The 26,827-nt window shown below is 41.5% G+C and overlaps 2 protein-coding genes across 2 annotated transcripts; one reads left to right on the top strand and one right to left on the bottom strand.

The window, feature by feature from the left end:
• Nucleotides 1-1,212: 1,212 nt before the first annotated feature.
• Nucleotides 1,213-6,479, bottom strand: LOC112170819 (transposon Ty3-G Gag-Pol polyprotein). Its single transcript, XM_040508045.1, has 2 exons — nt 3,381-6,479; nt 1,213-1,229 (listed from the first exon to the last, which is right to left on the bottom strand). Exon 1 carries the CDS (start codon nt 6,351-6,353, stop codon nt 3,384-3,386), a length of 2,970 nt encoding a protein of 989 aa, XP_040363979.1. The 5' UTR covers nt 6,354-6,479; the 3' UTR covers nt 1,213-1,229; nt 3,381-3,383.
• Nucleotides 6,480-18,118: 11,639 nt separating this feature from the next.
• LOC112170817 lies at nt 18,119-19,553 on the top strand. Its single transcript, XM_040508425.1, has 2 exons — nt 18,119-18,250; nt 19,046-19,553. The coding sequence occupies exons 1-2, from the start codon at nt 18,216-18,218 to the stop codon at nt 19,551-19,553; spliced, it is 543 nt and encodes a 180-aa protein (XP_040364359.1). The 5' UTR covers nt 18,119-18,215.
• The last annotated feature ends 7,274 nt before the right edge of the window (nt 19,554-26,827 follow it).

Raw genomic sequence — 26,827 nt, 5'->3', positions numbered from 1 at the left:
ATGGGCCGCTTGGGCCTTCTTGTGGGCTCTGGGAGGGTCAACTAGTACGCGCCCACTCCTAGTGATGATGGCTTGGGCGTGCTCATTCCTTGGGTTAGGCACTGTGTTGCTTGGAAGTTTCCCTGTTTCAGCAATCCGGCCCATGAAATCCACCACTTGGCCCATTTGATTCTTGAGCTCAGCAATATCCTTTGAATGGGTCGCCTGTCCTACAACCAAAGCTTGAGTAGCCGTGTTAAGTTGTTGTTGCCCCGCAGCAAGGGACTTCAATAGTTCATCATAATTAGGGGCACTCAAAGTATTAGAAACAGGAGGCGGAGGTACAGAATTGGGAATACCAAAAGTTTGAGGTACCTGAGTCCTCAAAAACAAACCTGGTGGTCGCTGAGAATTCTGACCTGGGCCTTGAGGTGGTCTCAAGGTGTTATCATTGTTGGCCCAACGAAAGTTGGGGTGGTCTCTGAGCCCAGGATTGTACGTATTGGAGTAAGGGTTGTACCTCGGGCCTCCTTGACCTCCTTGATACCCTAGGGCGTTAACAGATTCCCATCCTTCTGGAGAGGCAAGTTGGGGACATTTATCTGTGGGGTGCCCTTGAGTCGAGCACATCCCACACACTTGAGCCATTGCTCCTCCTCCATTAATGTTTAAGACTTGAGACAGCAGAGTAGACATCTTGTTGACCTTGTCTTCAAGAGCAAAGTTAGTGAACACCTCATGTACCCTCCGTTGAGAGGAAAGCACCCCCTCATATTGTTGATAGTTTAGTGCACGATTAGTGACAAGACCCGCCCCGAATTCCACCCTGGAATCCGAAGTGGCCCTGCGGGACCCACCTCTAAAGGAGATTTACCAAAATTTTCGGCATAACCTCCCTTAAAAATGGGTAACCCAAAATCCTGTTGAAAGCTAATAATTCACTTCAAAAAAATCCAACCACAACTCCTGGAGCCACCCTGCTCCCAAATTTAAACAACCCAACTCAAAACTATCCACATCAAACATAAACTCCGAAAGATACAATTTACTACAATCACCAAAGTTAGGTCATCGACCTCGAATATAATACATATAAGTTGGGTCACATATCCCTTAGTAATCAGAGCATTCTAGGAATATAAATAGACAAGGAATACAGTAGGTTAACCAGGTAACCTACAGAAGGTGATGGCGGAAGCAGGTGCGGTCACTATGGCTCACACTCGTACACCGAGCAACAACACTGCAATCTGGGCATTTGAAACCGAAGGGCCCAGGGAAAAGTATATAAAAACGTTAGCGTGAGTGGACAAAAATAAGTAATTGAAAGAAAAAGGGTTTTATACTTTTCCACAATTATCTCAATAAAACTCCCGATGCATGCAATAATTAAGAAAAGACCGACTAGCCCCGCTAGTCAAGAACAACAACAAAGAATATGGGGAAAATGGGTTCACCATACGGGAATGGAGCCCCTCAGGCTCAACCTACCCTCGACTGCCACTCACACATAGATTGTGCAAGGAGGAGAACTAATAACCTCAACTTCCATTCACACATAGATTGTGTGAGGAGGAGAATATCACCTCGACTACCACCCACGTGAGGAGGAGAAAGCTACCTCACTGCCACTCACAAACACAAAGTAAGTGAGGAGGAGACCTATTCACATGACCCGCGTATGGTGAGGAAGGAGATCGTCCAAAGCCAGTAAATCTGTATAATTTCCCCACTTATCTCACGAAATAAGAATCCAAGTGTATAAAGACGTGACCCCGCACGCCAAGATCATCTCAAGTTCCAATATAAGTAGGGTATAAAGAAGTATAAAGTTTTGCTTCTTCGAATTCTTATTTCGTAAATCTCTTAAAAAGCTCCAAGAGCTGAGTATAAATATAAAATCAATAGTATAAATTTCCGAATCCGCATAAAACAAAATCCTCAAATCGAGCATAACGAATCTTAATTCAAAAGTTCAAACCAATAAAACATTCAATAATCCAAACCAAAATAAAATGCTCGATAAATAGTTGTTAAATCAATAACTTAAAACTTGCGGAATTTAATTTGCATGCATCAATTAAAATCAAAGGTCCACTCACAATAAGCGGTCAATCCTGACGTCGCTCGTGATTCTCCTCGTATGGAGACTCCTCTCGTCCTGTACGAAGAACAATCATAAATATATAATTCACAGGACGGAACTTTAACTTTACGATACTTATAATTGGAAATTCAAAACATCCCTCTTCCTAAAATCCGACTCCTCAACTCTCTACAACATCCATCCTTAATGCTCCAACAATAATCTATCATTGATGCTATACCTAGAGTGAATTCAAAAGGAATTCGGCGATCGAATTCACGATAATCAATAATTAATCATTTAAACTCAATTTGTAAATCCTCCAACTTCCACCAAACTTCATGCATTACGTTCTACAATCATTCACTGGTACAGGGGATTAAAATGACGTCTAAAACCCTACTGTACGCGCCTCCACGCGCTACCTACAGTGGCGGCACGTGGGGACCACGCGCCGGCGGCGACCTTCTCCGATGACCACCAAATTCCGGCAACAACATCATCTCAACAGACCCAATCAACTTCTCAACTACAACATTGATCAATTTTAACTCCAAATGGCCGAAATCAAACAATGAAAACAAAACCCAGAAAACTTCAAGAACCTAAGAATTTCAATTCGTCGATTCGACCTCTACACAACAAATCGTGATACAAGGCCATAGGGGAAATGATCAGTGATGAAAACCGAACCTTCGACGGTGAGATGGGGGCCGGAGGTGGCCGGAATGGCCGGGAATCGGCCAAAATCCAAAACTGCAACCGGGGAGGAAATTCGTTCGATCCGAGCTTTTCCGGCCAAATCGTCCAAAGATGCTTCCACAGACGTGACCGGGGGAGGAAACCGAGCTTGGGGTTGGCCGGATTACGTCCGGAGGCGGCCGGAAGAGGAAGAACTCGGAGGGGGAGCGAATCGGCCGAGAGAGGAAGGGAGAGTCGGGGAGAGAGAAAGAGAATGGGGGGGGTGGGTTTCCGGTTTTGGAAACCTACCCTGGTAAGTTTCTATTTTTATCCAAAAGTTACCATGAACAGTAATTTTCTTAATTCACTCATAACTTTTGCATACGAACTCCGATTTTTACGTACCACATATGCACGCGCTCGGTTTAACGCCCTCTACAACTTTCATGAAGGAAATTTTCTCAAATTAATAACTCACAAAAAGTCAATTTTAAACCACCCCCTAAACGTTAAAATTATAACCGCGAACGGTAACCATAAGGAATTCCATGCAACTGAATAACAAGGGTATATCAGATATGGGGTGTAACAATTCACCCCCCTAGCAAAAATTTCGCCCTCGAAATTTACGTACCTGTCAGAACAGATGGGGGTACTGTCGTCTCATTAAATCTTCCGGTTCCCAAGTGGCTTCTTCCACCAAATGATTACTCCACAATACTTTAACTAAAGGTATCGTCTTGTTTCTAAGGACCTGCTCTCTCCTGTCGAGTATCTGGATCGGTTTCTCCTCATAAGTAAGGTCCTCCTTCAAACGAATGGGCTGTTCTTCTAAAACATGGGAGGGATCAGCAATATACTTGCGGAGCAGGGACACGTGGAAGACATCATGAATCTTTGATAACCTCGGAGGTAGAATCAGTCTGTATGCAACTGGGCCAACTCGATCTTTAATCATAAAAGGTCCAATAAATCGGGGACTAAGCTTCCCTCGCTTTCCAAATCTTACTACACCCTTCCAAGGGGACAATTTCAAGAATACCCAATCACCCTCTTGAAATTCCAAGTCTTTCCTGCGGTTATCCGCATAACTCTTTTGTCGACTCTGAGCAGTCCTGAGTTTCTCCTGGATCAACTTAACCTTTTCGGTGGTAATCCGTACAATCTCTGGACCTATGAGCTTTCTTTCTCCCACTTCATTCCAACATAAAGGAGTACGGCACTGTCTTCCATAGAGAGCTTCGTAAGGAGCCATGTCAATACTGGAATGATAGCTATTATTGTAAGCAAACTCAATCAATGCCAGATGGCTATCCCAACTTCCTTTGAATTGCATAACACATGATCTCAACATGTCTTCCAAGGTTTGGATAGTTCTCTCAGATTGCCCATCAGTCTGTGGATGAAATGCCGTGCTAAAACTTAATCCAGTACCTAAAGCCTCATGCAGACTCTTCCAAAATTTTGAGGTGAAACGAGGATCTCGATCAGAGACAATGGAAACGGGTGGTCCATGAAGTTTCACGATTTCATTCACATAAAGTTTCGCCAGCTTGTTCATCCCATAAGTCTTGTTAACAGGTAAGAAATGAGCAGACTTGGTGAGTCGATCCACAATCACCCAAATACTATCATGACCATCGCGAGTTCGTGGAAGACCTGAAATAAAATCCATGGTGATGTGCTCCCACTTCCACTCCGGAATAGGCAACGGCTGTAGCAATCCTGAAGGTTTCTGTCTTTCTGCTTTTACCTGTTGGCATATCAAGCACCTACTCACATACTTTGCAATTTCCCTTTTCATATTTCTCCACCAATAGTATGGTTTCAAAGTTCGATACATTTTTGTCCCGCCAGGATGCATAGCGTAAGCAGAACTATGAGCCTCCTCCAAAATTTCCCGTTTAAGATCATGAAGGTTAGGTACACACATTCTATTCTCAAACATCAAGGCTCCATCTCTTCTAAGAATAAAGTCCGTTCTAGTACCATCACTCACTGCTTCTTTTAATTGTCTTAAATATTCATCTTCATCTTGTGCCTCCCGCACCCTATCAATGAGATTCGGCCTCACATGGAAGCTAGCTAACAATGCTCCAGACCCTTCTTCAATCGCCAAATTAACTCCTGTAGATCGCAATTCATAAAGTAAAGGGACTCGAACTGTCTTCAAATGGGCTAAAGAGCTAGAGGGCTTTCGACTAAGTGCATCCGCTACCACATTGGCCCTTCCTGGATGGTACTCGATAGTGCAATCATAATCCTTAATCAACTCTAACCACCTCCTTTGCCTCAAATTTAAGTCCCTTTGGTCAAGTAGATATTGGAGACTTTTGTGATCCGTAAAAATCTGGCATCGGGCTCCATAAAGGTAGTGTCTCCATAGCTTAAGTGCCAAAACTACAGCAGCAAGCTCAAGGTCATGAGTCGGGTAGTTCATTTCGTGAGGTTTCAACTGCCTAGATGCGTAAGCAATCACATTTCCATGCTGCATCAACACACAACCTAAACCTTGTCTTGAGGCATCGCTGTAAATCACATACTCCCCGCTATCATCAGGCAATACTAAAACTGGGGCACAAGTTAAACGTCTTTTGAGTTCTTGGAAACTTTGCTCACACTCATCCGACCAAACAAATTTAGCACTTTTCCTGGTCAATTTAGTGAGGGGGGCTGCAAGCTTAGAGAAATCCTGCACGAACCGCCGATAATAACCGGCTAAACCCAAGAAACTACGAATCTCCGTCACTGTGGTGGGTCTTCCCCAATTCAAAACCGCTTCCACCTTCTGAGGATCCACACTAATACCTTCAGCTGATACCACATGACCCAAGAATCCTATGCTGTTAAGCCAGAATTCACACTTACTCAACTTAGCATACAGTCTAGCCTCCCTCAAAGTCCGAAGTACAAGCCTCAATTGCTTAATATGAAGCTCCTCACTCTTGGAGTAAACCAGAATGTCATCAATGAACACAATTACAAAACGGTCCAAGTATGGGCGGAATACTCGATTCATGAGATCCATAAAGGCTGCAGGAGCATTGGTTAATCCAAAAGGCATCACCACAAATTCGTAGTGACCATAACGTGATCGGAATGCGGTCTTGGGTACATCGGACTCTCTTATCCGTAGCTGGTGATAACCTGTCCTCAAATCAATCTTAGAAAAGACTTTGGCACCCCGCAATTGGTCAAATAAATCATCAATCCGTGGTAATGGATACTTGTTCTTCACTGTGACCTTATTCAATTTTCTATAATCAATACACAACCTCAAAGTGCCATCCTTCTTCTTAACAAAAAGCACCGGCGCACCCCAAGGGGACACACTTGGCCGAATGAAACCTTTATCCAACAACTCCTGTAACTGGGTCTTCAACTCCTTTAACTCAGCTGGGGCCATTCTATAAGGTGCCTGATATATAGGTGCAGTACCAGGGAGCAACTCAATGGTAAAATCTATTTCCCTTTCTGGAGGTAAACCAGGTAGTTCATCAGGAAACACATCCGGAAACTTCCTGACCACAGGAATATCCTCAATGTTCAACACCGCCCTCTTTGTATCCACAATGTGTGCTAAATAAGCCTGACAACCTTTATTCATAAGCTTTTCAGCCGTAATGGCCGAAATCAGGCAAGAGGAGAGAATGTTTCTCTCACCACGGAAGGTGATTTCCGGTTTTCCTGGACTTCGAAACACTACTTCTTTACGGAAACAATCAACCAATGCACCATGTGTCTCCAAAAGTCCATCCCCAGAATTACATCAAACTCCACAAGGTCTAGAGGAATTAGGTTGGCCTCTAGGCAAAAACCGTCAACCATTACACCACAACCATTAAAAACCCACTCTATCTTAAGTGCCCTTCCCGCAGGTAAAGAAACATACCACTCACCAATAAGGAGTGATGATGGCACATTTGCAAAACATGTGAATCTACTGGACATAAAAGAGTGCGTCGCACCAGGATCAATTAAGGTTAAAGCAGGTTGATGAAAGATAAATAACGTACCAACGATAACTTTGGGTGAATCACGGCCCTCCTGCTGGGTCATGGCGTGCAGTCTAGCATGTGTCACAGGACGACCTCGCTGAGCCCTGCCCTGCTGAGAACTAGCTCGGCCTACCGAGCTAGTGCGGGCGCTGCTAGTAGAACCACCAGCAGAGGACTGACCAACAGTCTGAGTGGGGGTAGATCTAGCTCCCTGAGTCGCAAGGGGACAGTCCCTCCTGAAGTGATCCTGCTGACCACAAATAAAACATCCAGCTGTCTGATACTGCCCATACTGGGCTGGCTGGCTAGCAGAAGCCCCACTCGAACCACCATGATAACTCCTGGACCTCTCAAACTGTCCAAACTGTCGTCCACTAGACTGACCCCGAGAGAATCTCCTGTCACGTGCCCTGAATCTAGTACGGGTTCTCGAACTGGAACCACTGCTCTTTCCACTACCAACTGAAGAACCAGAACCAGATGTGGAAGTAGCCCTCTTAGATGGACCCTGGCTAGGGCCACCAGGATCCCTAGGGTGAAATCCAGCAGGTGAGTCTGACTCAATGTCCATGGCATAAGATACTGCCTCAGTAAAGCTCCGATACGGTGTGCCTAACATCTTGTCCTTAAACTTGCCTCCAAGTCCCAAAACAAATCTACGAATCTTGCTTTGCTCGGTGCGAACCAAATCCGGCACATGGTGGGCTAAGGAGAGAAACTCCTGCTCAAACTCCAACACTGACTGATCATCTCTCTTCACTAAGCTCAAGAACTGGTCTTGCATCCGATTAAGGTGGGCATCACTAAAGTACCGTCCATAGAAATGGGTCTTGAACATATCCCATGTCATGGGGCCAACATTTGCAGGGTCATTCGTAACATCAATCCACCAATGCCAGGCGGTATCCTCAAGAAACTGTACTGCCAAATCCACTTTCCTATCCTCTGGAAGATCCATTTGGGAGAAAACTCTCTCCATCCTGTCAATCCACCGCTGAGCCTCAACAGGTGAGGCGGCAGAAGCAAAAGTCTGAGCCCCGTGCCTCTTAGCACGCTCCACAGTATAGTCAGTACGTGACCCGGGGAGTGCTGCGGCAATCTGCCGAAAGAACTGTCCAAAAGAATCAGCAAACCCCCTAGGTATCGGCTCATCTTCCCCAACCGGAGTTCTCTCACGTGCTCGGCGATTTCGAGCCATAGTACCTGAAGAAAGTATTTAAGAAGTTCAAGGATCAGTACAACAAGATATCTACTTTACATGCATAATAACACACTAGTACCGAAGAGCACACGATGGGGATCCGCCGCGGTCGGGCCATCACTCGGGAGGTACCAGGCGTCATTAGGCATATAAAGTAGTAAGGAAGTAAGGAAGTCTACAGAATCTAGAAACCTAGTGCTCTGATACCAACTGACAAGACCCGCCCCGAATTCCACCCTGGAATCCGAAGTGGCCCTGCGGGACCCACCTCTAAAGGAGATTTACCAAAATTTTCGGCATAACCTCCCTTAAAAATGGGTAACCCAAAATCCTGTTGAAAGCTAATAATTCACTTCAAAAAAATCCAACCACAACTCCTGGAGCCACCCTGCTCCCAAATTTAAACAACCCAACTCAAAACTATCCACATCAAACATAAACTCCGAAAGATACAATTTACTACAATCACCAAAGTTAGGTCATCGACCTCGAATATAATACATATAAGTTGGGTCACATATCCCTTAGTAATCAGAGCATTCTAGGAATATAAATAGACAAGGAATACAGTAGGTTAACCAGGTAACCTACAGAAGGTGATGGCGGAAGCAGGTGCGGTCACTATGGCTCACACTCGTACACCGAGCAACAACACTGCAATCTGGGCATTTGAAACCGAAGGGCCCAGGGAAAAGTATATAAAAACGTTAGCGTGAGTGGACAAAAATAAGTAATTGAAAGAAAAAGGGTTTTATACTTTTCCACAATTATCTCAATAAAACTCCCGATGCATGCAATAATTAAGAAAAGACCGACTAGCCCCGCTAGTCAAGAACAACAACAAAGAATATGGGGAAAATGGGTTCACCATACGGGAATGGAGCCCCTCAGGCTCAACCTACCCTCGACTGCCACTCACACATAGATTGTGCAAGGAGGAGAACTAATAACCTCAACTTCCATTCACACATAGATTGTGTGAGGAGGAGAATATCACCTCGACTACCACCCACGTGAGGAGGAGAAAGCTACCTCACTGCCACTCACAAACACAAAGTAAGTGAGGAGGAGACCTATTCACATGACCCGCGTATGGTGAGGAAGGAGATCGTCCAAAGCCAGTAAATCTGTATAATTTCCCCACTTATCTCACGAAATAAGAATCCAAGTGTATAAAGACGTGACCCCGCACGCCAAGATCATCTCAAGTTCCAATATAAGTAGGGTATAAAGAAGTATAAAGTTTTGCTTCTTCGAATTCTTATTTCGTAAATCTCTTAAAAAGCTCCAAGAGCTGAGTATAAATATAAAATCAATAGTATAAATTTCCGAATCCGCATAAAACAAAATCCTCAAATCGAGCATAACGAATCTTAATTCAAAAGTTCAAACCAATAAAACATTCAATAATCCAAACCAAAATAAAATGCTCGATAAATAGTTGTTAAATCAATAACTTAAAACTTGCGGAATTTAATTTGCATGCATCAATTAAAATCAAAGGTCCACTCACAATAAGCGGTCAATCCTGACGTCGCTCGTGATTCTCCTCGTATGGAGACTCCTCTCGTCCTGTACGAAGAACAATCATAAATATATAATTCACAGGACGGAACTTTAACTTTACGATACTTATAATTGGAAATTCAAAACATCCCTCTTCCTAAAATCCGACTCCTCAACTCTCTACAACATCCATCCTTAATGCTCCAACAATAATCTATCATTGATGCTATACCTAGAGTGAATTCAAAAGGAATTCGGCGATCGAATTCACGATAATCAATAATTAATCATTTAAACTCAATTTGTAAATCCTCCAACTTCCACCAAACTTCATGCATTACGTTCTACAATCATTCACTGGTACAGGGGATTAAAATGACGTCTAAAACCCTACTGTACGCGCCTCCACGCGCTACCTACAGTGGCGGCACGTGGGGACCACGCGCCGGCGGCGACCTTCTCCGATGACCACCAAATTCCGGCAACAACATCATCTCAACAGACCCAATCAACTTCTCAACTACAACATTGATCAATTTTAACTCCAAATGGCCGAAATCAAACAATGAAAACAAAACCCAGAAAACTTCAAGAACCTAAGAATTTCAATTCGTCGATTCGACCTCTACACAACAAATCGTGATACAAGGCCATAGGGGAAATGATCAGTGATGAAAACCGAACCTTCGACGGTGAGATGGGGGCCGGAGGTGGCCGGAATGGCCGGGAATCGGCCAAAATCCAAAACTGCAACCGGGGAGGAAATTCGTTCGATCCGAGCTTTTCCGGCCAAATCGTCCAAAGATGCTTCCACAGACGTGACCGGGGGAGGAAACCGAGCTTGGGGTTGGCCGGATTACGTCCGGAGGCGGCCGGAAGAGGAAGAACTCGGAGGGGGAGCGAATCGGCCGAGAGAGGAAGGGAGAGTCGGGGAGAGAGAAAGAGAATGGGGGGGGGTGGGTTTCCGGTTTTGGAAACCTACCCTGGTAAGTTTCTATTTTTATCCAAAAGTTACCATGAACAGTAATTTTCTTAATTCACTCATAACTTTTGCATACGAACTCCGATTTTTACGTACCACATATGCACGCGCTCGGTTTAACGCCCTCTACAACTTTCATGAAGGAAATTTTCTCAAATTAATAACTCACAAAAAGTCAATTTTAAACCACCCCCTAAACGTTAAAATTATAACCGCGAACGGTAACCATAAGGAATTCCATGCAACTGAATAACAAGGGTATATCAGATATGGGGTGTAACAATTAGTAAGTAGCACCTTGGCATCAGCAGGTGTCTTATCCATAAAGGATCCTCCAGCAGCAGCATCTAACAGACCACGCTCATTAGCGGTGAGTCCTTCATAAAAATAGGTAAGGAGGGACCCCTCACTCATCCCATGGTTAGGGCATGATGCTACAAGGCTCTTAAACCTGTCCCAATAATTGCAGAAATTCTCTTCATGTCCTTGCGTAATTCCACTAATCTGCTTCCTCAAAACAGTGACCTTTGAGGCAGGAAAGTACTTCGTAAGGAACTCGCCCTTCATCCTATCCCAAGTGTTGATAGTCCCAGCCGGCAGCTCAAATAGCCAAGTCTTGGCCTTGTCCTCCAAAGTAAAGGGAAATGCCTTCATCTTCAAGATATTGATATCAGCTCCTTTAGGGCACATACTCCCACAGACAAACTCGAACTCCTTGAGATGCTTGTTGGTGTCTTCACTACTCATCCCATGAAACTTGGGTAGGTGATGCAGAAACCCACTCTTTAACTCAAAATCATCATTAAGCCCCTCTCCTGGTTCTGGATAGGCAATGCATAAGGGCGCATCACCCCCACCTGTAGGATTAGACAGTTGCCTAATAGTCTCAGCCATTGGTGCCTGTACTTGCTCAACACGGGCGTGCTCTTCCTCTTCTTCCTCTTCAGTGACCTCCTCTTCTTCCTCTTCCAAGACTTGTTCTTCTCCTTCTTCAGAATGGTCAGGTTTGTTGATCTCCTCGGTTGATCTAGTTGAGGAGTTATAACCTGAATAGCTAGAGTCCTGAGAATCCCTCCTTTCTAGAGGAGGGCGGTCTGAAAAAGTGAGTTCTGCCCTTTGCTTAGCACGTTCCAATTTTTCAAAGAGCTCCTTAGTCTTATCAGAGACAGTGGACATTCATGGACCTGTAAGACCAAATCAAGTGTTAGTAACATGTACAAGGTTCGAAATACAAACATTATGTCTTTCCTACTTTCTAAGTTACTTTTACATTTACATACTTAGGTACTGGAACAGAGGACCTCGTTTGTGCAATGGGACTATAGAACAGCTACCCTCGACAAAGTCATGTTTAATCCAATATACCTTAAGCAGGTCACACATCATTTTGTTTTTTTATTATTATAAACATAGTTAATATCTCAATTGATTCCAAGTTATAAGTCGAGCCCAATAGAAACCACTACTATTGGTGAGATACGATATAGGGATAGTCGCCTAGACATAAGTCTCTTTCCTTTGTTTCAGAAGGCCGAATGGCCAGATTAAGAGGTAAGTGAGAGGGAGGACTCATTTTAGTGATACTACGGAGGCTACTCCCTCATTGAGGTTTAGGCCCCTATCGGCTACTCCCACATAGTGGTTTAGGCTCATTCTATAGTATCTCTGAGATCCAATTGAACCCATCACCCAGGGTCTCAACCTAAGACACCATCCGTATGCCCCTTACTCAGCTGGGAAATTAACTTATGTGTTAGACCGTTCTCCAAGTGCTAATAAAGGCCGCCCTCAACCTCAAGAGACCTGAGCAAGGTACTAATGAAGGGTTTAGGCCAATATTAACAAAAGGGCCCTTGTCTACTCATACGATTTTACACACTTAAACAATTAAGTATTTAGCTAAATCCATAACCTAAGTATATTAATCTAAGTGAAACACATTCAATTTACAATATGGTTAAAAAAAACAACAACTTCTACAAATTGTACAACAATGATAAAAGACGTGCTTAATTTCGTAACACTCATAAAACTTAAACTAAATCACAATTAAAGCTTGGCCTAACCGAAAACGCAATTTGTCACCATTCCACAAGTGTAGTACAAAAATTAGCATGCATTCTACATAAACAACAAAATTGATGACATTTTAAGCGTTGGAGATTTTACAATCCCCGGCAACGGCGCCAAAAATTGATGCGGCTGAAATAGCCTCACAATTTAACCCTGCAAAATGTAGTTGTCAGTATAAGATAAGCAGGGATCGTTCAGTCCGGGGATTGTAGGGTACACCTACACAAAAAGGTCAATTAACAAATAAAAGAATTAAATGGGGGTTTTGAAAGTTGGTTCCTAATCTACATAAAATAAAAACAAAACAAATAAAACTATATACAATGATCGACTTCCCTAACCTAGACCAATACCACTTGGAAATTACTAAGTGTAAAAACAGAAAATCCATTTCAACATGCTACAAAAATGTGCCCATCTTAAATGCCTAGATAAGAGCCCAAATGAAAAGCCTCAGCGGATCAATCCATTTATCTGATTCATTCTAATGTAGGCTTGGATCGGAAAAGTCCTTACCAAGCCTAATACTACTAATTTTCGAAAATACTCAGCGTAATTCTCTTAACTAGTAGTATTATCTAACCCACGAATCAACTCACACGTGCAAATTAACCATTACACATAGAATTTAACACGTAATTTCCAGAATCGTTTAACCATTGAACATAGTTTTTACCACTTTTTAGAACTAATTGCTACTTGTTTAACTCAGCGCCTTAACAAATAACAATTACTCTTGGCAAATTAAGCAAACACACAAGAACTCTCACCTTTATTCTAGCATGCAAACTTATGAACCTAACTCTGAAAATTACCTAAACACGTAAAAGGGCACAAGATTGTAATATGCATCATAAAAGAATTCTCGAAATTAACTCAATAATAAACTGAAAATCTCAAAAATATTAATAAAAATATTCTGAATATTTCGTGTCTCCAATTACACAACTCACAAATGCAAACCCACAAAACCGAAACAAAAATTGTAAGTAGAGTCATAGTTACACTTTGAAGCTTTCCTCAGCGGCTTGGCAACAAGGTAATGAATTCGTCTCTGCTATGGTGGTGGAGCGTCCTTGACTCAGCGCCTTGAGCTTTGTAGATTGATGGATGGATGGTGTCACGGTCTTATAGGTGATGGAAGTTTAAGGAGTGAATTGGGCAGAGTCTCGGAAAAGTTTTTGGCCAGGAAGTGATAGGCCAGGAAATGATCTTGGCTCGGAAGTGATCTTGGCTAGGAAGTGATGCAAATTCAGTTCTGGACGTTGTCTATTTATAGGGGAGCATTGGTTGGCTTTTGTCGATCATACCCTTCATCATTGGACGGATGAGATTGCACCGTATTTCCTTTAATTTTCTAGCTGAAACATCTTTCTCCTTTAAGGCCTTAACTCCTCTCATAATTGGGCAATTCCTTTAATTTCCAAGCTGAAACATCTTTCTCCTTTATTCTCCAACTGAAAACGTCTTTCACTTTATTTCCCTTCTTCATTGCTTGGTCAACTTGGATTTAATAAAGGGCACAAAATTAAATTCTTAGAGAAAATAAAAGAAATTAAAACAATTTAATTTCAGAAAAATACACCCATAAATTCTCTGTTAAGGCCCACAGATTAGCATGACGGTGAGGAATCCTGATCCAGCTAGGATTCTTCATGAATTTTGAGTTTTCTGCCTATTTCACACCAAACACTCTACAAGACTCTTAAAATGACTCGATGACTCAAAACACGAAATTTAAGGGAGAAACAAGGCTAAAATGGAGCACATACTCATTAATATCGTCGCACATTGTGCTCCTATCAACCAGCCACTTTATCACGGATAATCTTTATACCTAAGATTTTCTTCGTACGTCTCACCCAAATCCTTCATCGCGAACTGGTTTGACATCTCTCTCTTCAATTTCTCAATCTCATTGAAGTCTTCCCCAACTATCAACATATCATCCACATACAGTAAAAGAATGATATAAGATTTGTCAAACCTCTTGAAGTAACAACAGTGATCGGATTGACATCTTGTGTAGCCACTCCCACACATGAAAGCATCAAACTTCTTATACCATTGTCTTGGGGCTTGTTTCAAGCCATAAAGGCTCTTTTGCAGCTTGCATACCAAGTCCTCCTTACCAGGTGCTATAAAACCTTGTGGTTGCTTCATGTATATGACCTCCTTCAAATCACCATGAAGAAAAGCAGTCTTGATGTCTAGCTGCTCCAAATACAGACCTTCAGCTTCCACTAAACCAAGCACTACCCGGATTGTGGTATGTTTCACAACCGGCGAAAAGATCTCATCAAAATCAATTCCCTCCCTTTGCTGAAAACCTTTCACAACCAACCTTGCCTTGTAATGTTTGCTCCCATCAACTTCTTGCTTAATTTTGTAAATCCACTTGTTATGCAATGCTTTCTTACCTGTTGGTAACTTAGCTAACTCCCAAGTATTGTTGGACATGAGAGAGTCTATCTCATCTTGCATGGCACCCTTCCACTTAGCAGAATCTTTATGTTGCATTGCCTCATCATAACTCACGGGTTCACCACAGTCAGTTAACAGCAAATAGTTAGCACAAGGCGAGTATCTATCAGCTGTTATTCCTTTAGTACTTCTTGACGATACTCTTGGCGCAAAAGGAGGTGTCACTGGCTCATCACTAGGAACTTGTTCTTCAGGTTGTGCGACCTCAGGAGCTTCTTGTTGTTCCTCCCCATGATTTCCCTTAGACACATCTTCATTGGACAATTCTTCCAACCTTGCAAACTGCCGATCTTTTCTTACATGACTTTTAGGCTCTGCTGCTTGCCTATTCTTGTACATCACCTCTTCATTAAAGATGACATTCCTACTCCTTACAACTTTCTTATTCTGCATATCCCAAAACCTATAGCCAAGCTCGTCACCGCCATAGCCTATGAATATGCACTTTTGAGACTTGGGATCCAACTTGCTTCTCACATTGGACTCAATGTGAACATATGCCACGCAACCAAACACTCTTAAATGCGATAGGCCTATCTCTTTTCCACTCCATTTTTCCTCAGTTAGGAGATGATTCAATGGTACTGATGGTCCACGGTTAATTAAATAAGCAGCAGTATTAATCGCATCAGCCCAAAACATGTCTGGAAATCCTGCGTGTATACTCATACTCCTTGCACGCTCATTAAGAGTCCTATTCATGCGTTCAGCCACTCCATTCTGCTGTGGAGTTCCGGGAATTGTCTTCTCCATCCTAATCCCATTCTCTGCACAATACTCTTTGAAATCATTACCACAGTATTCACCTCCATTATCCGACCTCAGATATTTGATCTTCGACCCGGTCTCATTCTCTACGATCGGCTTCCACTTCTTGAAAGTATCAAATACTTCCCATTTATTTTTCAAGAAATAAACCCATACTTTCCTTGTGGAGTCATCAATATAAGTCACATAGTACTTTGAGCCACCTAATGAAAGTTCCAGTGCAGGTCCCCACACGTCAGTATGAACCAACTCTAGTTTTGTATCTTTTGGTGCCTTGCCACCCTTTGAGAAACTAACAACCTTTTGCTTCCCAAATATGCAGTCTTCACAAAGCCCAATCTTCACTGAGTCCACACCATGTAGTTTACCCTTCGACTGAAGTACACCCATACCTTTCTCACTGATGTGCCCAAGTCTATGATGCCATAAGTATGCATCTTCATTTTTCTCAACGATCGTAGTGCCTTCATTGTTCTCAACAATAGCAACAATATTCAAGGTCGTATAAAGTGTTCCTGTCTTGATTCCACGAGCTAACACCATAGCTCCTTTACACACCTTCCACGTACCTTTCTCAAAGGTAGTGCGACATCCTTCATCATCCAACTGACCCACAGAGATCAAATTCCTCTTCAACCGCGGTATGTGTCTAACATTGGTCAAGGTCCATGTTCCACCATTTGTCAGCGAAATATTCACATCACCCCTTCCCACAATCTCCAAGGCTCCACCATCAGCAAGAAACACTTTGCCAAAATTACCACGTCGGTAATTCACCATGAGCTCTTGTTGTGAAGTTGAGTGAAATGACGCTCCAGAGTCTATGATCTACGACTCCAATGGTGCTTCAGTAACGCTTAGTACAAGTGCATCCGAATCAAACTCGGTTGTGTTTGCCATCTTCATTGTCTCCTTCCACTGGTTACAGTCTCTCTTGACATGTCCAGATTTCCCACAATGCCAACACCCATCTGACCACTTTCCTGACTTGGACACGCTTCGGCCTTTTCCAGGTGCCCTAGACTTGGACCTTCCACGATTGTTGTTTGAGTTCTTGTTGAACGTTCTACCTCTACTTTCTATAGAGAGCGCAGAACTTGAAGGATCTTCAAGGTTATTTTGTCTTCACGTCTCTTCATTCAGAAGAATGTCACACAGATCATTAAACTTCAGCTTCTTCGTAGTCCCAGCTCCACTACAAATCGAGTTCACAGTCACATCCCAATCTGAAGGCATGGAAGTCAACAACACCAAAGCTTTGATGTGTTCGTCGAATTTAACATCCACCGATGCTAGTTGCTCGATAATATCACCAACTATCCCAACTTGCTGGTGAACAGATATACCCTTACCCATCTTCAAAGTGAACAGCCGCCTCATCAAGTACAACTGTTGAACGGCATTTGGCTTCTCATACATGTTGGACAAACTATCCATTATCCCCTTCAACGTAGTCTCCTTGATAACAAATTGCCGTACATCATTCGAAAGCGATAGTCGAACGGCACCAAGGGCCATCCTATCCATCTTGACAAATTCTTCCTCCTTCATATCTTTTGGGAGCTTGCCCTCTAAAGTCTTAGCAAGTTTCTTCATATTCAAGTAGTCCTCAATCTGTGACCTCCATAGGCTAAAGTCATTACCGTCGAACTTATCGACCCTCTTCTCAACGTCTTTTATGCTCATTGTTTCCACTCTAGAGCCTAAGCTCTGATACCACTTTGTTAGGAATTTGACCTAAAATTCCTCTTGCGGAAGCGGACAAGTGCAAAAGAAGTTGTTAACGAGGTTCAGCAAAGAACTTTGCCTACGTCCCCGGGCTGCTTGGGTTTCACTATAGAAGAAGAAGAATACAAGAACAAGAATACAAGAATCTCTCACAAGAAGTTATCACCAACTCTCAAGACCTCACTTGCTTTCTCTGTTTAATGCTTCAAAGACTTGATCTACTACTACAACCTATGCCCTTATTTATAGATATCTAACTAGACCCTATAAGACATTGGAAACCTATTCCCAATAGACATAGAAACCATTACCAAGTAGGATTATGTAAGCAAGTAGGAAACAATCAAAACTCCTCTTTGATCAAGGATTAACAAATCCTTATCCTATGTGGAATCGGATCCACACACCCAACATACACCATCGACAAAGTTTTTGAAAAGTGTGAAATTTTTTTTAACTCCACCGACACTTTTATCACATGCACACCACCGACAAGTTTTTTGAAAAGTGTGAAAAAATTTAATAATCCACCGACACTTTTATCACATGCACACCGCCAACAATTTTTTTGAAATGAGTGAGTGATAACCCACCGACACTTTTATGTGTGGAAAATTTCAATAAATGGACATGATGTTTTCACTACATACACACACCATCCGAGCTTAACAAACCTTCACCCTTTTCATATCTCTAGCATTACATATTTCCTAAATTTCCCTCGTTGCAATGAACAATTTGTGGGATCAAATTCGACGGTCTCAGGATGAAGATGATGAAGAGATGATGGCCACCAATGCCATTGTCATGGCTGCAGTCACAGAAGAATCTGGAAACCAACGCCGAGGGCGCGGTTCTCATCCGGGTCGTGCACCAAATGAGGAACGACTTAGAGAAGAAAGGGGCAAAGGTATGTTGGCCGACTACTTTGTCGACCGGCCAGTGTTCAAAGATGCGGAGTTCCGAACACGTTACAGGATGAGTCTCAATCTCTTCCAGCGTATATCTACTGACCTTTGCCAGTATGATTGTTACTTTGTTCAAAGGTCAGATGCTACCGACAAATTCTGACTGCTTCCAGAGCAGAAGATGACAGCTGCCTTGCGAATGCTTGCGTACGGTGCTGGGGCAGATGAATGTGCTGAGTATTGTCGGATGGCGAAATCCACCTCCGTCGCAGCCCTTCAGCACTTCACACGAGGAATTGTTGATCTTTACTCAACAAAATACCTCCGCGCTCCAACTGCAGCCGACCTTAGACGACTTCTTGCCAAAGCTGAGAGGAGAGATTTTCCAGGAATGATTGGGAGCATCAACTGTATGCATTGGCAATAGAAGAATTATCCGACATGTTGGGCTGGAGAATATAGTGGTAGGAAACAGATCCCCACTATCATCCTGGAAGCAGTCGCATCTTACGACACCTGGATTTGGCACGCATTCTTTGGAATGCCTGGGGCATGCAACGACCTGAACATCTTGGCAAAGTCTCCTTTGTTTGATGAGCTTACTGCCAGTAGAGCACCTCTAATCCAATTCGAAGTTAACAATAGAGCTCACAGTCTAGGGTACTATCTCGCCGACGGTATTTATCCTCGATGGGCGACTTTCTTGAAAACTGTTCGAAATCCTACACGCCCCAAGGAAATCGAGTTTGCAAAGGCTCAAGAGGGGTATAGGAAGGATGTAGAAAGATGTTTTGGTATATTACAGTCACGGTTTGGTATTGTTAGAGGAGCTGCTCGTGGGTGGCATAAAGAGGACCTTCGATACATTATGTTGACGTGTATTATATTACACAACATGATTGTCGAAAATGAACGACCTGAAGACAGCGATGATGAGTTGGAGTCCGATGATGAGGAGGATAATAATATGAGGCCCAGGATTGCTGAGGTATGGGAGGGACCAACCGGTAGAGACTTTGATCATGTTGGTAGAGATGTTCATCATATGAACGGATTCATGGACCGCTACCAACAAATTAGATCTGAGCACAGTCACTCCAACCTTCAGCAAGTCCTCATTCAACACTTTTGGGAATTTCAAGGCAATAGGAGTATCTAGATCTGCTATTTGTGTGTGTTTTCTATTAGTTTTTATGTTTTTAATTATGTTTGTGTGGTTTCTACTTTAGTTTTAATGTTTTTAATTATGTTTGTGTGGTTTCATTTAGCTTTTCATTTGTAAGGGTATTATTCAAATAAATTTTAATTTCATCAATCTAATATTACATAAGTCAAAAACTAAGCATTGGAATCATAACAATACAATTATTTAAAATATATAACTCCCTAATTTTCTTAATCCTCATCTTCATTAGGAATCCAATTTGTGTTTGTGGGGTCATCCATATGGTTGGGGTTGGTGGATTCACCCGAAGAGAAAGGTGGGGAAGGGATACCACCAGTGAATGGTGGTTGTGGGAAGCCACCGGGGAAAGGAGATTGTGGATAATACCCACCGGGGAATGGTGGTTGTGGATAGCCATCGGGGAAAGGAGGTTGTGGATAGCCACCGGGGAAAGGAGGTTGTGGATAATACCCACCGGAGAATGGTGGTTGTGGATAATACCCACCGGGGAATGGTTGTTGTGGGATGTTAGATCCACGGGTTGCATCTTCAGCTTCTTTCTCTGCAATTTTTTTTTTGTTTTCTTTGCCAGTAATTCTTTTTGGTTGGCGTCATCTTACTTGTGTCCATCTCCATAATACGCTCTTCCCTCTCTTGAATTTTGAATGCCTCATTTCGCATATCCATTTGCAAGCGTATATAATCTCGTTGTTGTTGGTCACGGAGATGTCGAGCATATTCCTCATCACGTTTCTCCTTGACAGACATCATTGATGTTTGGTTTGTTGCTATAGTCTTGACAGCGGCTGTCAGAGGACTGGAATCATTAGATGCTTTCTTTCCTTTCCGAAGAGCTTCTTTGGCAGCCTTCTTTCCTTGAGGCCTCACCGAAGGATTGAGAGTTGCATCGGCGTTTACCTCATCTGCATCTATGTCCAACTGGACATGAGAATCAAGAACGGATTTTTGTGTGTGCATCCGTTGAGTTCCTCCCCTGGAGGTTCCTCCAGCCGAAGAGGAATGGTTTGGAATGTCATCAAATTGTTGAAACCCCTTAACAATCTCGTAACATTCTAAACTAATGAAATCACCTTTTTTTTCTTTTCCTTTCGATTTGGTTATCGCAGCTCTCCACAAATCTTGTGCTTGACGTCGCTATTTAATTTAAACAAAAAAGTATAAATCTATTAGTACAAATATAAACGAGGTACAATGTATCAACTATTTAAGTATAAATTGGTATAATGTATAATTTAAATAAAATGAAGTATAAAGTATGATTATAAAGTACTAATTTGAAGTATAATTATCAACTAAATTTTAATATATGAACTAATAATTTAAAGTATAATTATCAACAAAATATATCAACTAATAATTTAAAGTAAGATGTATCAACTAATTAAATTTTAATATACACTAAAAGAATCATAAAAATTAAAATTCATGTTACACTACAAATTCATACCTCATCAATCATATTCGCACCACTCTTGTACCAAATTTTCGCTTGCCTTAATGCACAATGCCAAGCATAAAGTTCGACTTTCAAGGTTTTCCACCTCCCTTGAAAAGCTTGCAATGATCGGACATATCCATCCCAATGTTCGGCATAGTGTTGGCGTACCTCTATCCATAGATCATCTTTTCTTCGTTCCGTACCCTTTGCCGGATCTTTGCTAACATCCCTCCAAGACTTGCACAATTGAATGTCTTCAATTGTTTGCCAACGTGTCCCGTCAATACTTGGATCTCCTACGGTATTACACTCATATTGGAATCAAAAAATTGTAGAGTATGAAAGCTATGAGGAGAAGGAACAAAAAATTTTGAGGAAGAAAGATGATTTTTTTGGTGTGAGAAGTAAAATAGGAGGTGAGGTATTTATAGGAAATTGTGGTTATTTTTTTTGTTACCGTTGTAATCTAACGGTTAGTATTTTTTTTTTTTTAAACCTCTGCAATCTCCAGCCGTCATATCCATTTCAAAATCATAAGAAACGGTCCAGATCTGTGGACCGTTGCATTCAAATCTGCACATCTCACCAACGGCTACACGCCACGTCGCTGTACAGATCCACAAAACGACAAAAAAATGAAAGCAACGCGCCTGCCTCTTTTGTCGCCGCTAGAAGACAAGAAACTGGCTTTCACTCCCCCCCATGGCGCGTTTCCCCGAGCTGCTTCGTTTTGGGCCAGGCTGGCATCCTGGGTCACGGGCTCAGTCAGCCTCCTACCCAAGTTCTGACCTGGGCCTCCCACTGTGGTTTTGCCCCAACACCGGTGGAATCATGAATAGGATCAAAATGGGTCACCAGCTCCTGCTTTTGACGTGGTGCCCGGACAATAGGATGCCCGGTGAACTTGGTGTACCACTCGGATCACGAAGGGCTTGATGCTACTTCACTGGCCCATTCGAACTGGGGCAATAGACTAGTTGTGACGAAATTAAACTCGTGATTTTAAATTATTTTATTATTATTTATAAAAATTGTTTTATTGAAGGGTCCTTGACCCAAAGAATTAAAATTGGTCAAAATTATCTCACTCACGCCAGCAAACAGATTTTTATTCTCACTCACTCAATTTAAAATAAAATGACAATTTTTCCCTTAGATTTTTAATCATGTGACAAATTAAAAACTCTTTTCATAATTGACGAAGTGGTGTTAGCTCAGTAATTAGAGCACTTACTACCTAAGATCCAAATCATGGGTTCGAGTCACCATGGGGGTAGAAGTGAAATTCTTTGATCCTCTTTTAAGCAGAAAAAAAAAAAAAAAAAAAAAAAAACAAACTCTTTTCATAATTTAAGAATTTGGTTTTTTTCACCCATTATAAAAAAAAAAAGAATTTGGTTTTTCTAATATTTTTATTTTCCTTTAACAAGTATAATTATTTAGCCAAAAAGTTATGTCATATCTATACTATTATTAAGAGAAGAGAGCTTGCTCTCCAAAACTGAATTTTTTTACCAATTTAACCTTTTTATATTTAAAAACTATGAAATATAATTAATCAATAGAGATAATATAGTAAATTACAATATAGAAAACAAAAGAATAATAATAATAAAAAATAGCAGAAAATGTAGTAGTTGTATGAAAAATATTTCCACTACTTTTAACTTCTTTCTACACACATAATTGGTGGCCTGCTAGTCTTCATTAATAAAGCCAATTCTTAGCTAGAATGGTTAAATTTTTGTAGTACCTGTAATGCTCACTTTTTATTCGAACTCCACATCTTTATTAATTAAGCCTATTCTCTGTCAGAATGGTTAAATTTTTGAAGTACCTGTAATGCCCACGTTTTAATTGAACTCCACATATATGTAAATATCGGTAAATATTGCGTGAAGGTTATGATGATAATTTTGAAAATAAAAGGCAAAACTAAATCTAGGGGAAGAGGATTCTGCGGCAGAAAAGAGAAATAAAAAATAAAAATCGCAGTTGCGCACGATCTCCAGACTAGAGAAGAATTGTCTGAAGCACAATCTCAACACAGACAGAAGCTCAAGACGACATGGGAGTTGATCGGAGTACAAATGGAGGCATCAGTACTCATTCCTCTTCCAATTTACAGTTCATGCAAACGTAGAAAACAAACAGAGAGAGAAGAACAGAGCATAATCAAACCCGGGAAGAGGAGAAAGAGAAAGAAACAAATCGGCTGACAATTTGCAGACTTGATAATTGCCATTGGGTAATTTTCAAATTTCATTTTTCATTGATTTTCAGATTCAATTGGTTATCTTTTTTCGGGTTTTCTCTAATCCAATCCACAGGTTTGAATTATAATATCAAAGTATGTATATTGGATGGGTGAAGCCTGACATTGGATTACGTTTAATACTTGTAGGGTTAGTTTAGTTCATCTCTATTCAAAGCTAATTACTATTCATACTCCACAATTTCATATTCACTTGGTTCTTTCTTTTTCTTTAGTGTATTTTTTTATAGTTAGTTTCAAATGAATTAATTCTTTTAGTTATGGAACATGTGCATTACATTATTTATCTTTGGGATTTGTTTTGCTCAAGTAGTAGGTGAATCCACTTGCATTCTTTTAAGGAATATTTGTGTTTGGGTTCTGAATTGTGCTTCAGTTCTGTTATTCCTAAAGGAACGAATTGTTTTGGGGTTTGTATGTGGAGGCTGTTTCAGTTCTAGATGGTGGCTGCTGCACTGCGTTTAGAATTGTTTGAACCTACCAAATACCAGTTTCCGGTGGGAATATTTTGGTGAGTTCAATTGTTCGGGGTTTCTCTTTCTATGGTTAATTTATGAGAATTTGAGGAAAAGGAGAAATTGGTGTTTTGGGTTATCATAATTTACCGAGTTAAGTTCTCCAAGGGTGTGTGCCCATTTCTTTTGGTTTGATGTATATACATTTCTTGATTTTTTCAATTCCGGTAGTTAAAGGTTCTGGGTAGTGTGGACTATTGTATCTGGCTGAGCCTGAGTCGTCTCTGTGAACCTGAGCCTGAGCCTGAGCCGTTTGTGTTGATTATAGGAGGAGGGTGTTGTTTTGAGGAGAAAGTTAGAAGAGCTCAAAAGCCTGGGTTCAAAGGTGCAATTGTCTACGACAATGAAGAGGGCGGCATCTTAGTTTCAAGTAATGACCTTTCTACTATAAAACTTTTATGCGTACTGTTTTAATTTGTGAAGTTAAGTGTTTGTGTTTCAATTAATGATCCATGAATTTTGCGAACAATTGGTTTTTAATCTTATCTCAATCTCTTTTTTTTATTTTATATATATATATATATATATATATTATCTGCACTTTCAGATCCATCTCTCTTTGGGGTTAGGGTGTTTCTAAGTGTACCCTGCAATGTTCTAACCTTATCTTGTACCCAGCAAAAGAAAAACAGCGATGAAAATTTGCCGGCATTTTAAATTCCTTACACAAATCGCTAACCCTCGCTCTTCTGTGATTTCGATTAACCTGTCATGTTTTGTGTGAAAAGTATGGATTAACTATTTCACGTCTTGTCATTCAATCACTACTCTCGGGCCTCTCCTTTGCTGTCCTCTTTGAGAATTGTTTTCATGGAATCTTTTTTGCAATTCTGATTAGCAATTAGAAATTTTCCTATTTTGGAAAAAAGAACGGCAGAGAAATGAGGTTTGCTGGAAGATGAAATAGCATCCGACAATGTTTGTCAGAGGCTTTTGCAATTACAATGTCATCAGCTTTAAGGAGACTATTCGTCACAATTTTGGTATATAGTGAACCAATTGATGTTCGAAGATTGTGGGACGAATTATATCCTTTCATGGTCGAAGATTATTCTTCCTCAATTGATACTGTTTATATTTCTGTCAGAAATAGGCTACTTCAAGATCTAAATAGAATGCTAAAATAATTTAATAAGAACACTAGGGAATTTGATCTGCCTGAAATGACAAGTGAGCCAAAAGATAGTCAACAAATGCCGAGATGTATTAAAGAAGAAATTTCTATGCATGTCCCGCAAGAAGATATTGATACAATTGACCACATTAATAATGGCCACAGTTGAGGGACGAGAAAGTGCATTATTTTTTATCAATGGTCTTAGAGGAACTTGGAAGACGTGCTTATACCGTGCATTACTAGTAAAGTTGAGAAGAATGAATCATATAGTCTTAGCCACAGCATCATCTGGAATAGCTGCAAATATATTGCCTGGCGGGAGGACAAGGACAACTCACTCCAGATTCAAGATTCCACTCAATGTAGATGTGTCATGTATGTGTTCCATAAGTAAACAATGTGCTCTAGCATGACTAATACAAGATTCCACTCCAATTATTTGGGATGTGGCACCTATGACACACCGATATGTCTTTAAAGAGCTTGATTGAACTTTTCGAGACATAATGGATGTTGAATTACCGTTTGATGGAAAGATAATGATTTTTGGGAGAGATTTTCGTCAAGTCCTCCCAGTTATTCCTAAAGGAACGAAGTTTGAACTCATTCAAGCCTCCATTGTGAAAGCAACGTTTTGGGCACAAACAAAGATATTGAGATTGAGACAGAAGATGAGATCCATAAATGACCACCAATTTGCAGAATTTCTACTTTGTGTTGGTGACATGAGTAACATTTCAAACATGCGTAGCAAGAGAGGAAGGACAATATGCATATGCAAAATATATTTTCCAAGAAAACAAAATACTCATTCCACACGCGCATCGAGCGTGCAGCAAGGCTAGCAAGAGAGGAAAGACAATATGCATATGCAAAATATATTTTCCAAAAAACAAAATACGCACGCGTGAGCCCGGCCCTTCCGCACACTTATCGCGCGTGCAGGAAGGCTAGTGTAGCGATAAATAGACATTTGATGCTCTCTCTAAAACCTAGCCGCCCCAATGTCAGGGAAATCTCATGGCAGCCAACACTGGCCTCTTCTCTAAAGGGAGTTCTTCTGTCCATGTTTTATGGTTTTTCAGCCCTCCAACGTCGTCTTTTTAGCGAACTCCCTACCACATCAACCTCTCTGTCGAATTAAATCGCTCAACCAGATCTTTGGTTTACTCAAAGATCAAAGGAAACCCACCTCCGGTGTTAGGGCGGTGTGGCCTTCTCTGGGAAGGATCTTTCGTTTCGGGTCCAACCATGACGAGGGCAGCTCAAGGATGATTGGTTGAAATTACAGGTGATGAGCATATCTGAAGTGGTAGCGGTGGTGCGATATCGTGGTGCGGCGGTCGGATTTGTGACGGAGTTGCTGGAGTTCGGACTCTGATTTGCAGAGGTGGCGGTTAAGAAGGCACTATCAATCTAGACCAACACTAGTATTGCTTCCTATATGAGGCTGAGGGCTTTGGGACTTGGTTTGTAGCAGGTCGAGGCAGCCTTTAAGGGCGAACCAATGTCGGTTTTGAAGTGATTCGGTGACTATTGCCATCGCATGATGATTTTGAGTGTGTGGCAGAACTACTTACCCTGCCCACACCGATGTTGCGGTGATGCATGGGGAGATTGCAGAGGGGGTGCCCGGAGAATTGTTTGGGTGTCGAAGGCTAGTGGACTTTGAGTGCCCAAATCAATTTTGAGTACCTTTTGAACTTTAGCTATTTCGTGGACCCAATTGATGGACTCTAATTCTCTAAGGTTTCGTGTTTGGGATACTGGAGGTTTGTTTCAACAAAATACGCTACCGTTTGGCATTTATGGTACTAGTGAATCTTTTGGAGTAGTATTGAAGGAGAATTCAAGCTATTCTATAATGGCGGAACATTGTATGTTGAATGAGTGTATCTATCA

This window comes from Rosa chinensis, chromosome 6, assembly GCF_002994745.2.
Source record: "Rosa chinensis cultivar Old Blush chromosome 6, RchiOBHm-V2, whole genome shotgun sequence".
NCBI classification, from domain to species: Eukaryota; Viridiplantae; Streptophyta; class Magnoliopsida; order Rosales; family Rosaceae; genus Rosa; species Rosa chinensis.
This window is presented reverse-complemented; position numbering and strand designations above follow the sequence as displayed.

What these genes read in the sequence shown, in the direction of transcription:
- LOC112170817 (XM_040508425.1), top strand. Translation starts at nt 18,216, where the DNA reads ATGAACAATTTGTGGGATCAAATTCGACGGTCTCA. An exon ending in GATCAAATTCGACGGTCTCA is followed by an intron (nt 18,251 to 19,045) that starts GGATGAAGATGA and finishes CAATAGAGCTCA; the next exon opens with CAGTCTAGGGTACTATCTCG.
- LOC112170819 (XM_040508045.1), bottom strand. Translation starts at nt 6,353, where the DNA reads ATGAATAAAGGTTGTCAGGCTTATTTAGCACACATTGTGGATACAAAG.